Here is a 15,993-nt window from a genome sequence, read left to right as displayed (position 1 = left end):
CCGAATCCCTCCTCCCACATTCATCATCCTGCAAAACGATGCTGGCAAATTTCTGCCTGAAAAGTAGAAACCCAGGGAAGGAGAAGAGTTTGTCCTTTTGATTCCAGCAAGGAAAGCTCATTTTGTTTTGAATCTGGAAAGTGAAATGAGGACAGATGATTTTCCATCCCAAAGCAGCCCAGCAGGTACTTCACTAGCTAGCTGCTCTATACAATTATCAGTTAATATTGGCTGATCCAGCACTATTTTAATGCTGACAGTGGGCACAGTTCTACCAGCTTTATTCACACTGGGTGCTGTTTTGCTTCCAAGCAGTCCCACAGTCAAAAACAACAGTGGGAAAACTCAGGGACTCGAACTGCTGGCCCCTGCAAGAGAGGTGGAACACAGCCCAGAAACTCAGCCTGAAAACTCAGCCAGAAATCCACTAAAGTGCATTTAATTTGCTTCATGAACTTGTCATCAACATTTGTTCAAACTACACTAAGTCTAGTTAGGAAGACAAATTGAAGGTAGTTTATCTTGATTACTGTTGCAATTATATATAATAAAACAATCAACTATTTTTTTCTTAATCAAGCATGTTCTTGGATACATTTAGTGCTTTGGAGTTTTTCTGGCTAACAAATCTTGATAGATTCCCCTTCCTTTGCCCTGACTTCCTTCTATCCTCTTCTCACATTAAGGCTTTCCTTGGACAGAAATCCCTATAGTCCCGTATCCCGTAAAGAAGCAAAAAAATATGTTGAAAGTCCTAGACAAAGCTTTTATATTGTTCTCATAAGGAAGCTGAGAACAGCTTCAGCCCTTAGGTTGGAGTAGTCAACACCAAAAAAAATAGCAGGCATGTCTGAGGTTCCTAGCCATTTAATTTGATCTAGTACCCACAGCCACTGCAGTGCAGGCAGTGAATGAAGACAACAGCAGTTCCCATTTTGCTTCTGGCATTTTTACTTAGCTCCACAATTTCTTTAGAACCAGCTGGAAGGCTTTACTCCCACTCAGAGGACCTGGCAGCACCAAGAGATCAGGTTCTGAGAAATGCAATCAGTAACATGCAGAACAGCAGATCTGCTCACCTCTAAACCCACCACGGTTACACAGTAAAATACTGAAAGCTGTTGTGTTGCAGTTGCATTGCAGTAAAAGGGATGTATATTACCTTGGCTTGGTTTGTACAAAAGGCAAAAAGAGATCCTGCTCTGAATTGTCCGAAAGCTGCAGTTCCAATAGAACACTAATTTTTTTCTATTGATTTGAAAAAGAAAAGTACCTAGCAACGAGCACAGAGCCACGCAGCAGCTGCCTGCTTGCAGTGAGCACCCTTCACCCCTGGCCTGGCAGTCCCCAGCAGGCTCTGAGCAGGTAACACACCGGTCCACCTCATCGTGCTGTATCCAAGGGAAGATTTTCAACACAAGATTGACATCATCAGGAAACTGAGAAGCAGAGCAGGCAGGAGGTGGAGCATCATGGCCTCGGTACCAAGAGGGGCTGAGGATGGTGCTAGAAGAAAAAAGGGGCATCAGTACAAAGAAATCAACAATTGTACCATTCTTCCATGGGGAAAAGATCCTGTTGTGCCACATGCAGGGAAGATCTCTGGATTTTTGGCAAGGGCTCTCTAATCAGTACCCAGCTATCCCTAATCAAATCATCAAGTCAAAGCCCATATCCGACACACAGTACTTCAGGGTGCTGTAGAAGTGCTCATTCAGTTGAGATGCTCAGCTCACATGGATGCTTTCAGTGAGATTACAGGACTGCTCCTCATCTTGGACTTAGAAATTGCTGCAAGGCTTAAGGTTCCTCTGCAGAACTGGATTTGCTGCCTCTCCATGCTGGGAAGTGAAGGGTGCAGGTGAGCACTACCCAATGCATTTTAAGGGGGCTGTGTGGATAGGCAGCAGCAAACGCCAGTGAAAGAGATCTGCAATAGCCCAGACCAACAGTCTCTCCTCTCAGACACATGAGCAGCTAGCAGGACTTTCTAAGGCCTTGGCACAAGCATGGCTGAGAACTTGGTGTGCTCAGTTCTCTTTACAGGCCACCAAAATTACCTCACTTCCACAAGGCAATTATTCTCCTTACTGTAACCCAAAAAATAAGTATTTAAAGCACAAAAATCAGAAGCCCTAACACACTACATACGCTGAAACTTGGGTGTGACGATGTTTATATAGCCTTCTTGTGTTCCCCCGGTGAGCCCAACACCCAGTTTATCCAGTTCTGTTTGCTTCTGTCTTTGGGCCCATTCCTTGATGGGAGACATGTTCCTCCAACTTGACAGATCAGGCAGATTTATCCCCAGCAAGTCCTTAACCTCAGCAGGTGTCAGGGTCTAGGAGAAATCAAACACGACTTACTGATGTAAATGCAGGAATGACCATACCCCCTCTAGTCAAGGATCTGATGAGGTTTCTGTTAGCAGAAGCATTCAGAACAACAAACTTGCGGTGAGCGGCTCCAGTTGGAACAAATCTTACCTTAGGTTTGGGGAATAAACACAGTGATTCCTCAAAACCAATTTCTGTTGTCTTACCATGACATCTCCTTGACTCATGCAGGGTCCCCAGTCCCTGCCCTGGTCACAAAGCTTTCTTCCCAAACCAGTAATATTACTGCTAACATTCCTGTTAGAAGGTTTGCACTGTAGCCTAGTGGAAACCTCCTACTACCACTATGAGTGCTTGTTCTAAAGAAATTCCCCAGTAAGACTGGGTAGGCACCCATGGATAACTCCAAATTAAACTTCTAGGGAAGTTTCAGGTTGGTTTGCTGCTTTCCATTAGTCAGCCATCACTGTGAATTTGATGGAGCAACTCTTGATTTACAACAATGGACAACATGACCAGAAACAACCACCTCGTAGGGCAGAAACACGAGGAGCTGAACAACGTCAGCATTCAGCTTACCATCAAAGCATCTCTTCTCAAATTCACCAATGTACTAACATTCATGTTCACGTTGTCCTTGCTCAGAGCTCTGATATCCTCACCAGGAGCACCTCCTGTGACCAAAAAGAGAAAGTTTTACTCAATGCCTTCACACAAATGAGCAGTGTTGTGTATCTGTATAGGTTGGAGCATAAACTTATTAGGCCTGGACTGCTAACAGAGTGAATTTCAAATGCAAAAAAAAAAAAAATAGTTCCTTTAGCTGCAGGGTTTTATGATGTTGGCCATCAAACCAATGTGCATCAACGGCCAGATGGAATGAGCAAGAAGAGGTTCACTGAGGCTGTGAATGAATTCTTGGGTTAACAGGGAAAATCCATGTTTTGTGACATGGGAAATGCCTATGAGATAAGTACTAGGCATTGGCAGCTGGATTTCCAAGGCACTTAGCAGATCTTACCCAACCCAGAAACCACGAGTCTGAATATTCCTGTGATAGTTAGAAAATCAGTGAAGGGAATTTTAAGTCAGGTACAGATTCTTCCAAGAATATTTTATGTCATCTACAAGCTGGAAAAAGATGCTAACCTTCCAGAACTTCTAACAGCTCAGCTTTGAAGATTCCCAGATCCTAAGACAGTGTTTGTTCCTCTTTCCCTGTACAGACTGTTATTTTACATACCTAGGTAAGGCTCAATAAGCATATAGTAGTCACGTAAGTAGTGCCGGTCTGAGAAAGCACGTTTTGCTTTAGCATACAGGATGTCTTTTGTAAGCTGTGAACAGGCTGAAGGATTCAGGGATGCCAGTCTGAAAAAAAGAAAAAAAAAAAAGAAAAAAAAAGATAATGATGATGATTTAGGAAAATAAAAGTTCTTATTAGTTTCAACTTGAATAAATCCCAAATTCTTCCCATTAGACAGATGACGTACGGATAGAAGCTCAATGAAGAAAATAACGTCTCAGTTGCCTGCTGAAAATGATGTGTTTTCTCAGTTATGATGGCTGTGATGGTGGAATGCTAACAATGTGTTTGCAAAGATGTAGTTATGTAATTAATTTTATTTAGCAGTCCTTCAGAATCAACTGTTTTGCCTCCAGACAAAAACAGGCATGCATGCAGACCATACTGGTTGTCACCCGAGGTGCAGTAAAAAGAATTTGATTGCAGATCTAGCAGAGTGGAGAACAACAGGCTTTTAAGCCTGGGCAGAGAACATGCACTGAGTTGCTCCTTAGAATTCCTTTTACTGCATGGAGAGAAAGTAAACTGCCCTTGCTGATGGGAATGTGCTTCTACAAGAAGCTGAGAGCATTGCAATGTTGACTCACTTCAGGCTGTTGGGGTCTATCATATTCAGCAAGGTCGCATTCAGAGTGCACAAGTATTTTGTATTAATTGCATTCAGTGCAGTGGCATTCAAGGGATTTCCCAAGGCAACGTATCGACTGATCACAGCAGCAGCCTAGAAACACATTTTTTTCAAAAGTTAGCTTCATTCATGGTTTCATCTTTAAAAGAAAAACAAATGTGATAATTACAAAATTAAACCAAATCATTTTAAATCTACTTGTTTGGACCTCGAGGATGGGCCAATTATCTTAAGAAGCCACTAAGCTGGTCCCAAACCAGCAGCTCCCAAACCAGGAAATCCCCACCTGTTCATTTTGGAGGTCAAGCTCTAGCAAGGCAGCCAGCGTGTCAGCTGAAGTTATCTTCCATTTGCTAAAATCCTTCACGGTGAGTAAAGAAGCAAGGCGGTCCAGTTTGGGGAGCAGGCTGTCAGGATATCCATCAGGATATGTCTGTGGAAAGACAGTTGGAATTGCTATGAACACTTGTTGTCGTGCCTGTGTTCTCTGCAAGATTAATATGGAAAAGCCATAAAGGTCTCTGCAAGGAATGAAAACAAAAGCCAGCGAGATATAATGTGTGCATCTGTCATTTTTCTACATGAAAGCTGAGGGAAGCAGGCTTCAGTGAGGAAAGAAAACCTGCAGCAATGTGAATTGATTCAGTGAGGACCTGGAGCAGCAGAATGCCTTACAGTGGTGAAGGCTAACCAAACACTGGGCTACCCAAGCAGCAGCACAGTCTGCAGGTCAAGCCAAGTGATTATCCCCCTCTATTTGGCTCCCGTGAGACCTCATCTAAGTACTACAGTGTTGGGTTCCCTGAAGGGCTGGAGGCACAACATAGGAAGTGGGGTAGTGGGGCTGAGGGAATTGGATTTTTCAATCCGAACAAGAGAAGGCTAGAAGAGGATTTTATTACTGTCTTTACCTTCTGGGAGACTATAGGGAGGATGGAAGCACACTCTTCTCAGAGATGCACAGCGAAAGGATAAGGGCCAAGATGCAATTAAAATCCTGATTAGGTATTAAAATATATTTTCACAGTACAAGTGGTCAGATATTGGAAGAGGAACACAGAGAGATGGTGGAGTTTCAGTCCTCGGAGACACTGAAACTCAACTGAACAAGTCCCTGAGCAATCTCATCAGTAGATAATTTGGCATTCGTCAGCCTGACGTTACCTCATCCAGCTTCTCCTTCAGCACAGCCAATTGCTCCTGAGTGAAGGGGTAGTCCAGCATCTGAGCAAAGTAATTCTTTACAGAGACATTCTTTAGGCAAGCACGCAGCTCCTCAGGTGTATAGTAAATAGGCATCAGCTCATTAAGAGCCATCTCTGTTATCCTCAGGTTATCTGGGCAACCTGTTGAAGGAAGTATTAAATACACAAACACTACTGCCCAGCATTAAATCATTTTTCTTCAAGCTCTGAGTGCTCCAACTCTGGAGACAGACAAGTATGCCATCATTCCACCCTCCTCCTGGGCAATCCACCACCAAGTGTTTCACAGCTTAACTCAGACATATTCAAGGAGGCCCACAAGCACTGAGATCAATCCTGATACAAGAGGAATGCTGCCATTATGGATCAGAGAAAGCTCCCATACCAACATCACGCTTCTGCCTAGAAGGCAAGAGTTCTTCAACAATGGTGGCCAGCTGTGCTCTTGACAGACGTGAATCACGTGCAGAGTTCTTCAGCCAAAAAGTTAGAACATTCTGCAAAGAAAATAATCCATCAGGGAGATTCTGCAGCATTAAGCATATCATCAATGCATTAGGTTGCTACTCACACAGAAACTTAATTGCTGAAACTGTGGACAGAAGACTTCTGCTATAAGCCTGGAGACCTTTCTTTGGTCAGCCAAAGGCAGATTTCTAAATGCCTGAACTCGAGTAACCCACCTTGGGGACCTTCTGCCAGATGCTGTGATCCAATACAGGAATCAACCCTGTGAGCTCATTCAAGGTAGATGCTGACCACACTTGAGGAGGCCTGCAGACAGAAATCGATGGGATCAGTTTCCAAAAAGAAAGGAAAACAACACGAAAGATGCCAGCATTGTGTCTATTATGTCCACGTAACATAGTAAGTTAAGAAAACTTCTCAATCACTTTCTATCACAGAAAACTTTATTCCAGTGGATCAGAAGCAACTGTTAGTAACACTGGGGCAGCTGTATGGGAAAATAGCATTTAACAAACACTTTTTTTAAGTGTGAAAACCAATTGCCAATTCAGTGCCAAGACCTTTGAGCATTTGATACAGGAAGGAAAAGTGATTTGCCTTTCTGGACAACATCTCTTAGGTATAGTCAGGGATTTATCAAGCATCTGGCAGTTTGAGAGATAGAAGCAGAATGTTTTCTGGAAGTCAGAATCTGATGAACATCTAGAGCTCTTCTGTGTTCATCAGCACCACCTCAGAGAAGTTTGGATAATGAAAAATAGACCAAGAAAAGGCTTCTGTAACTACAGCAGGTGAGACAGAAACGACTATATCTTTTTCAGTAGAATTCCAGCCAAACTTATGCATTGAAAGACATTCAAATGAAACAATGTGAAATTCAAAAGCAATGAATTATTCAAGTGTATGATCAAGTTGGTCAGCTGCAGTTCACTTAGGTCTCAACATGACAAGAGGTTTTTTTTTTCTTCTGAGCATCAGCAAAAATCCATACCCAAACGTAGTGTTGCCACTGCTGATCACACTCCTAATAGCCTCCTCTTGATCAGGCAGCAAAGATTCACACTGGCTTAATTCCTTCAGCAAAGTCCCAGCAGAACTTCTAATGTATTCTTCACCCAGGTCACAGACCAGATGACCCAGAATCTTTGCATTTTCCTTGTTTACTCGTGTGCCTGGAATTTTCTGAAGTAACACAAGACAGAGAGATTAAGTAGAACTGGATCCCACTGTACAAGAGCATTTTTGCTCCTTCTGACAGCTGACATCCCCAAACTCTCCCCAGCCTTGAGCAGAGTTGTCCCCTGCCCACATACCAAGCACGCTAAAGCTTCCAGCAGCAGCTGTTTGCGCTCTGGCGACTCTCTTTGCAGAAGATCAAGACTTGCTTTCCCAACATTAGCAAAGTACTGCTTACAGCTTCCTGTTGCTGCATAGTCTGAAGGGCTAGGAAGACAAACACTCTGTGAGTTCTGCTGAATGATACAGACGGTCCATACCCACAGTCTAAATTCTATGCAGTTCTTCTTCCTAAAGACCACAATCCACATTTTTCAAAAACTCAGTTTCACTTTAAGGGCTCCTTCGTAAGACTCAGCTTAAAATGATTCAGGATTTGGATACAGAACCACAGTGGATAAGCTACCAGAACAAAGAAATCTACTCTACTGTCTGTTTCACCTGACATTATAAGAGAAAATCACCCTCAAAAAGGCTAAAAAGTACCAAAAGCCCACAGTAGTTTCACATCAAGACAGAAATAACTAAAAAGAGCTTCATACTGTTTTACCATAATACAATGTATTATACAATTATACAATTGTATATTTACTGTAATACAATGGATAGTTAAATCTGAAAGGCATCAAAGCTCTTTCAAAAGCTTTCTGCAATCTTTTTTTCTGTAAGAATGCCTGAACAAATCAGAAATATACGTCAAACATGAGCCCCAGTAGTAGGGGCTCATTAGTCCCTACTAGCTGGCTTATAAAGTCATGCCTCTTCCTCTCATTCAGGACTAAAGCAACAACATGAAAAATGATAGCACATATACCTTAAAAATAGCAACAGGTCTTTAGGATAGCTATCCAAGTCCTTGGGAATCCCACGCAGCATCACCATCTTCGCTAAGCAACTCAGCTGAAAGCACACCAGAGTTTGTAGCAGAAAAGGAAAACAGTATAAAACGATAGGGGAAAAAAAAAAGAAAGAAAAAAAGATTTTACTTTGCCCCAAAGGGAGAAAGAAAAAGGGATAAATCAGCCCTGAGAAGCCTTTGGAAAAATTCAAAACTGGGCACTTGAGACCCAGGACCACTTACATTCATTCCAGTCCTTTAAGCTGAAGATCTTTTGTTCTTGCTAAACAATCCTAATTAGTATCTCCACTGCAATACCAAACACCATTTGGGAATACAGGAACTGACCTGGTCTGCTCCTAGCTTGACATTCTTCCTCTTCATGACTTTGGCCAGCTCCTGAACTCTCTCTGGTTCCATTTCATTGGCAACTGCACACGTGTAGCCATGAAGGACTGACTGGGAAAGCCTGAATGTTTACAGAAAGCAAATCAGAGGGGCAAGGATTTCAGGAGAAAAGCCAATGATGACCCCCTGAGTATAAGCACAAACCTTCCCACACCTCAAAGCTTAACATTCTCAAAACTTCATCAACACAACATCGCTACTCTTGACTTTTGTGGGAGATCAAGAAGCCATCGCTGCTTACACAAATATAGTCTAGAGATTTTGCTGGAAGTAGAACTGCAGAGACAAATTCTCCACCCCAAGCAATACTGCTGTACTGAAGCACAAGATCAGATGTGCTTTCTGTGTATGACACATATCAAAACTGAAACAGTCTCACACAGATCCTCATCACAGCAGTCTCACGACCTGGGAGAGCTCAGGAAGAAGTCTTTCTATATGGAAAAACTGACACTGTGAAAGCAGCATGACATGTCAGATCTATTGTTCTTCCAGGTACGTGTGAAGGCTTTCATCATTTTTCATCTCAGATACAAGAACTGACAAAAGACACGTCAGTCTCACTAAATGTAATTCTTGGAATAGCACCACATAAGACTGACAGGTTGTCTAATTAGAAATGCTTTGCCAAGAAGCAAGGTTCCCAACTGCAGTCTGAGCCAGCAGTATTGTTTCAGAAAGAAAGTCTGGCTCACAGGTGTATCTTGCAGCTGACACCATGGTACACCTTGGCACTGCATGCTTGTTGTCTGCATGGTATTTTCCTGTCTCTTGTTATAGATTTAAAAAGATCAGTCATGCATGATAAAAGAAACAGGGATAACACGAGCCAAGCAAACATGGAAAACACAAGAAGAGCAGAAAAACGCTACCTGCTGAAGTCAGGCTCTGTCCTTATCACATCTCTGAAAAACATGGCAGCCTGTGGAGCAAAGCCAGATGGTCAATAGTTAACCATGCTATTCCACATCACTACTTGTATTTTCAGGCAGACTTTAAGAGTGGACTCGTAGCTCTGCAGTGTCCAAGAGTGACAGTGAGGGCAATACAAGCTGCTAGAATGTTACCTGGTCTCGAGTCCACATTTTACTGTTGAGATCCTCAATGCTGAGCTTCTCATCCTCAAAAATAAGCAATGATTTTGGAATGTAACTGGCCAGAGCACCAGGGATAAGTTTGACTAGGTCAGTCGGGTTGCTTACACTGGAGGAAATCTGAAACAACAACAAAACTAAATAATGCTTGTAAAAATCTAACGTTACAAATTATTTCCCATTCAACATATACATCAGACTAGCATGAGACTAATACCCAAGGCCCCAGTGAGAGGGAATGGTTCTGTTTCCATCAGTTTCCCAGCTCTTGGCTTGATGCTCTAAAAATCCTTAACAGGCCAGAAAGGAGGAACACTCCTCCCTGCCAACCCAAGCAGTACCTCAACTCTCGAAGGTAAGCTGCAGAGCAGTCCTGTGGTGAAGGAGGTGTTATTTCCCTCACGCATCACCCAGAGCCCTGACCATCCCGCTGCCCCAACATATGCTGTGTGCAGGGCCTGTGGCGCTGAACATGCCAGCAGTTTTCTTGTAGAAGGTAAGATGAATAATAACAAACTCAGATGCTGCAAGGTTAAAATAATGGCCAGGAAAAGAGAGGAAAGATGTTCACGTCCTATAGTCACATAGGGGAAATGACACAATGCCTTGCTAGGGGATTAATTTACCCTAAAAGGGGCCTTTTCTAAGATGAGCCCTCACTTCTCACACATTCTAATTTCAAACAATGACAATAACATTTTCTTGGCATTTTCTTATCACATCAGTGGCGAGTAGTTTCTCTGTGCGTCCCCCAGAAAACTGTCTCTTCTGCCCCAAGCCCTAAGAGGCTCATCAGAGCATGCTGGCTGGCAGCCAAGGACATCCACGCTGGCACCATGATGGGGATTGGGAATGCCTGTCCTGTTGCATGCTCTGGTTAGCAATGACAAACAGCCCAGAGGGAATCTTGTCTGTGTGCTCAGGTATGTGTCAGTGCCTGGCCCCAGGTAACCAGTGTTCTTGGTTGTGAGTCACTGGAGCTTCGCTAATTTATGACATCCATAGAGAGAAAAGCAATTTCACCTTTTCCACAAATATCCTTTTCAGAGGAGAGGGCAGGGCTGCTATTTGCTGAACAAACTCAGGCAGCTTAATGGCTTCCAAGATCACTTCTGGAGGCAGGCTTCGAAGCGTGCTGCTGTTGAGTCCAGCCACCAAGCTCCCTAGCTTTGCCAGGCTCTGTCCAGAAGAAATCTGAAAGATAATACATGCAGGCATGAGTACATGAAAGACTAAATAGCACTTGCTTACAACTAGCTATGCTAGGTCTAAGGTGCATTGGTGGATTTCATCTTTTATACCTGATAGCCAGAGTTGAGCAGTTTGTTGATAATAGCACTGGACTGGTCAGCATTCCAGCCACGAACTTTACTCAGGGTAGGAATCGATGCTTCCAGGTCTTCCCCACTGATCTTATTTTCTATGTCAGATACAGACAGCCCAACAGCAATCTGGCCCAACACCCGCAGCACAGCAGGAGTGAAACGCTCAACATTCCTCACCAAAGAAGATACAACCTGTAAAAATTCCACAGATTCAGAAAAGAAAGTCAGAAGAGTAATGATGTGTGCCTATTGGATTCTACAGCCTTTGGATGTCTTACATGGCTAGATTTTCTGCCCCAAATTTGTGTGATTAAGCCTGTTCATGGACTTCTACCATTAAGACTTTGCCTATCATAAAGCATGAGCCAGACAACACAAAAAAACAGCAAGATGGGTTCTAGGATTGCACACGGGAGGAGGCATGAGAGTTGAACCTTCAATCATCAGAAACATTGCCTAGTTGAATGAAGAACTGAGTCACAGGGCTGGGCAGATTACCTGCAGTTCCTCTGTTGTCAGGGATGAGGGAGCACCATTTCCCTTTATCCTTCCGAGCGTTGTGTTCAAGGTGCAGCTGTTACTGATCCTCTGGGCCAAGCTCAAAGAATCATCCCTGCTCAGGTTGCTCACTGCAGAGGGGCTCAGGTAGCAAACAAATCTGTCTGGGAGACTGCGGGTGGGACACCAGGAAGAGAGGTTTACAATCTGATAGGCAGTGATTCTGATCTTCTTTTTCCAAAGGATGCTCGCACAGCCCAAGTAACAAATGCAGAAGGGCAAACAAACAACTCAAATGATAAGAATTATTTGCTGGCACAGGAAGAAGGTACTTGCAAACTGATTACCCTTAGGTGGAAATCAAATGAAAGCAAGGCTTGAAGCATCATTTTCATCCCAGGCCCCCAGTACCAGCTCAGCATCAACACAAGGATCCTTGGAGCAGTAAATCCTGCCCATGACAGACTGGCTGTCTGACACACCAGGGATTTACCCTGCTCTTCTTTGTCCTGCACAGACACAGAGTCCCATTTTCTCTTCACTATTCAACAGAGCAAAACCAGAGCAAAACCCTCCCTTGCCCAAAAGCATCCCTGGACCTCTGCAGGGAGAGAGGTGCTACCTCTGGTTTCAGAGGCTGCCTGCCACCCAAAGCAACATCCCCAAAAGAACAGAAGTGCACTTCCAAGGGAAACGTCACCAAAGTCATTTACTGACGGCCTACATACCTTCTCACTGAAGCACACACAGCAGTTTCTGTTTTCCCAAAAAAAAGAGAGAAAAAGGAACTGTGACAGGAATATGTATACAGAACCACATTTGAATCCTAGGGAAATTACTTGGTCAGAAACTCACCATTGAGAGCGGGGCTGGAGCACTGAGTAAGGAGAATGAGAGAAAAGAGAGAACCATATTCTGCAGTTACAATGGTAGTATGGTCTTATTTGTGATCATTTCATACAGAAAAGCATGTACATACAAAAAATTTATACTGGAATCTGGCTTGAAATACACAAATATCTACACTCAGGCCTCCTCCCCTGCTATGGTTGGGAACTGCCATCTGCAAAATTGAGATCAGTATTGGCTCTGTACTCTAAAGAGCCAGAAAGTCACTCAGGCATTAGAAGCAATGGGATGGGCTACTCCAAGGATCTGAGTGTGACCAGTGGGTGTCACCCTCCTTGCACTGCCTGGTGACATGTCTGCACTGCAAAGACCTGGAGAAGCCATCCCCACCCAGTACACCCATCACAGGGACAGTTAGCCAGTAGGCCCACATCATAACGCACAGGCATTGGTTTGTGGCAACTGATTTTCATCCTTGCACCAGGAGGAATCATTGCTACCAGGAGGAATCATGCTGACCACTAACCCAGACACACTTTGCAAGCAAAGACATATTTCAAACTCAGTGTTTGTCTTACCAGATATGTCCCAGCAGGAGCTGCGTCAGCTCCCAGCCAACCTGGAAGACAATGTGATGTGATTTTAGCAGCACACTCAGGACAGAGGTTCATTCTCACAATTCCCATCTGGCTTAGCAGATCCCAAACATCACTCATCTCTCTACATCATTCTGACACAGCATTTCACAGAACCAACTGTCAGACCTTCCCCTTGTTCTGACTTTGTGACAGCTGTCTGGCAGGCAGGCATGAGGTGCTCCTTGATCTACTCAAAGTCTTTTTCCTCCCAAAGAAGAAAGGGGAGGGAAAGGGGCAGAAAACACTCCTGGAACGCTCCTTCTCTCCAATATCTCTCGTGTGCCAGGACAAGATCAAGGTAAAAGATCAGCCCAGGAGGCTTGACCCAGCATGCATACGCATCCATGATGGTCCCAGCTTCGCAGCTTCTTCCTGCTTCTTACAGCATCCACATTGAAACATCAATTGTAGCCAAGCCTGCATTGTATTTCACACATCTCCAGCTAAATCCTTGAGTGGATTAAAACCATGCTATGCTGCAGAACTGCACACAATGCAGGCCGTGCCACTGTATGACAGTCATCACTTCAGCCTTGTCTGAGAGCTTGGCAGGGATTTGCTAAATTACAACAGCCTGTCACCGTTGGCTCTTGGCAGGTCCGTGCAAGTTCTCCACTGCTCTACACTTTGTTTTTCTCAACTTTCGCACTCTTCTTAATGTCAACTTGCTTTTCTCCAGCTGATACCAGGAAGTTGGAAATATGGTGAAATGCAAGCTTAGGAAACCAAAACAGCATACACAGACTCAATTCTCACTGGCATTACTATTGTAAAGAACAAGAAACCTGCCAAGCTCAGCATCTTAACAACACAGAAAAAAAAAAGGGGGGGAAGATGGGGAAATCCCACGTGACAAGGCAGAATGAATAAATGCAAGAAATGCTACATGAAATGAGAGGCAGGGAGAAGAAGACAATGATTCAATGATTTGAGGCACCTGAGGTGACGCTGGCAGGCTGACAGGCACAACTGAAGCAGAGTTGGTTTTGTTGGTGTGTTTTCTCATGGTGTGTCCAGATGTAAAATAGCTTGTAGGGATGGATGAGAGGAGTCCCTAATCAGTGTAACAGCTCTTTGGATTACTAGCTGCTACACCTTTTAAAATCATTTAATTAATGGAGAACTGTCACTAACCAACAGGCAAACAAACGATACCCATAGCTGGCCAAACGGAGTGCTTTCCTCTAACCCTACCACACATTAGCTTTACTCTTAGACAAAGTCCTGAAAGAGTTACCAGGACCACAACCACGAGTTGAGAGCCAAAGGCCATTGCTTCCCTGCTTATAGACAAAGCCAAGACTATTTCTATCCATAATAATCACTTCCTCCTCCTCTCCGGTTTGGACCTTGGAAATACACAGCCAAGCCCTTTGCCCCAATCTTGGTAAGTCCTTGTACACATTTATCTTTAAGCATGGAAATAATCCCATTGAACTGGAAGAGTTCAGAGACCCATGTGGAAAAAGGAGGAAGGTGGGGGGCCTCTCTGATCCTACAGGAGAAACTCAACTCACTATCACAACCATCCTTGCTCTGTGATAAAAGATTCCTCATCTCACCATTGCATTAAGAGACATTAATTCTTCCAAGAAACCTATACAATTCTGCTGAATAAACTTCACTCCTTGTACAGGATATCAACATAAAATTGGAAAATCAGAATTTTCATCAGTTTCCACAATACTGATCAGTTTTGAACAGCAACAAGCGTGTCATTAATGAAATAAAGAAAAAAAAGCAATCTGTTTATTTGTTTTCCTTCCTTAATACTGATAACCAAACCCACCACAGAGAAAATGACAGACTCTTTATGTAGCTGCTCCCCAGCTGGCATCTCATTAGCTTGTTTGTAATGTTACAAGTCCATGTTTTATCATCACTGAACTCATTACAAAGGTGATCCCAAATCTGACAAGGAAGAGAGAACAAAGCGCTGACACTTCGGGAAAGTAACAAAGACTGCTTTGGAATCCCTCAGCACCAAAAATCAGGAGGAGGGGAAGAAGGGGAATACAAACAGAACCAGCTAAGGCTATTTTGTAAATCAGTGCCTTCTGCATATCCCAACAGAAGGAGCCATCAGCAGACAGCTCCACAACGACGGGACAAAAATTAATTCCACTGCTGTCCTTCCACTTTGTTCATTACAGAAATTAATATATTTTGGCTCAAGGATTCAGTAATAAGCCAGTTCACTCAGTAACGAACCAAAGGCTGAGGACTGCAAACAACCACCACAGTAGCATCTGGTGGTATTTCAACACAATCTTCCCTTTTGAGGGTTACCCCAACCACAGCTTCCAGGACACCCTTCCCCACGCAGCAATACTCACTGAGCACAAGGAGGAAGCCAAGTTGCAAAGGTGGCATTTCTGCAGTGGTCTTCGGAGTGCCTGTGCCCACAAGGAATCACCTTATTTCAGCCGAGAAAAAAGCAGAAACGAATAATACTTAGTTGCAAAAAAACCAAACCTGGGTAGGAAAGTTAAAAAGCGTTCATTCAAATAACTGCTTGCTGAGCTAATTTACACACATCAACAACCTTGACAAAGCCTACCTGAAACTGGATCCAAAGCACGTGAAGCTACTTGAGGGTATGCTCAGCCTGATCGAGTAAGGAGAATTCAGAGTTAGTGAAGCTAGACTCACTGCTATCAACGCCTTGAAGCTGGTGGTGGGCTCTGCTCTGCAGAGGAAGACAGCAGCTTGCACAACCTGCCCAGATGGTTAAATGTGGCAATCGCCTCCCAGCCACCAGTCACTGGGTCCTCACTGTGCAGCTCCCTGATCATAGAGGGCTGCTTTTCACTGAGCAAACCAGGGTGTGTCTCTGGCTTCTCAAAATTACATCTGAAATTACAGGATGGATTTGGAGCACCAGACACACCTGTAAGTCCTTAAAGATGCAAACGTTTAACAGTGCAAACAAAAGTGTGGTTTTTTGTTAGTGCTCGGCATTCCCTTGGATACCATTGGAAACATTGATCTCAGAGTGTCTGCGTGGAGTGAGCAGGATGAGAGCAGTGAATAAGTGCATTCCCCCCATGCTCCAAACTTGACTCGTTTGCCATTCATGGGATGCAACAGTTATACAGCTTCAGAACTGTAAACCCTGAGATCTTTATCTCCCTATCACCAGAAACAGCCTTTCTCTCAATAAA

The 15,993-nt window shown here is 43.7% G+C and overlaps 1 protein-coding gene across 2 annotated transcripts; it reads right to left on the bottom strand.

Moving 5' to 3' along the window:
- Positions 1-851: 851 nt before the first annotated feature.
- Positions 852-15,596, bottom strand: MSLN (mesothelin). 2 transcript variants are annotated; one of them, XM_042827919.1, is made up of 24 exons: positions 15,548-15,596; positions 15,390-15,437; positions 15,166-15,245; positions 12,770-12,810; positions 12,198-12,219; positions 12,071-12,098; positions 11,343-11,514; positions 10,821-11,036; positions 10,543-10,713; positions 9,493-9,639; positions 9,298-9,347; positions 8,366-8,486; positions 7,994-8,079; positions 7,257-7,386; positions 6,935-7,125; positions 6,159-6,249; positions 5,861-5,972; positions 5,435-5,616; positions 4,557-4,703; positions 4,230-4,363; positions 3,580-3,707; positions 2,916-3,010; positions 2,152-2,341; positions 852-1,506 (listed from the first exon to the last, which is right to left on the bottom strand). In XM_042827919.1, the coding sequence occupies exons 3-24, from the start codon at positions 15,200-15,202 to the stop codon at positions 1,412-1,414; spliced, it is 2,586 nt and encodes an 861-aa protein (XP_042683853.1). In that variant the 5' UTR covers positions 15,203-15,245; positions 15,390-15,437; positions 15,548-15,596; the 3' UTR covers positions 852-1,411. The 2 variants fall into 2 exon arrangements, with proteins under 2 accessions (XP_042683853.1, XP_042683852.1); XM_042827918.1 differs by having other exon boundaries at positions 15,390-15,596.
- Between the last annotated feature and the right edge of the window lie 397 nt (positions 15,597-15,993).

This window comes from Centrocercus urophasianus, unplaced genomic scaffold (genome assembly GCF_019232065.1).
Source record: "Centrocercus urophasianus isolate 14NV4802_14NV808 unplaced genomic scaffold, USGS_Curo_1.0 seq_29, whole genome shotgun sequence".
Lineage (NCBI taxonomy): Eukaryota > Metazoa > Chordata > Aves > Galliformes > Phasianidae > Centrocercus > Centrocercus urophasianus.
This window is presented reverse-complemented; position numbering and strand designations above follow the sequence as displayed.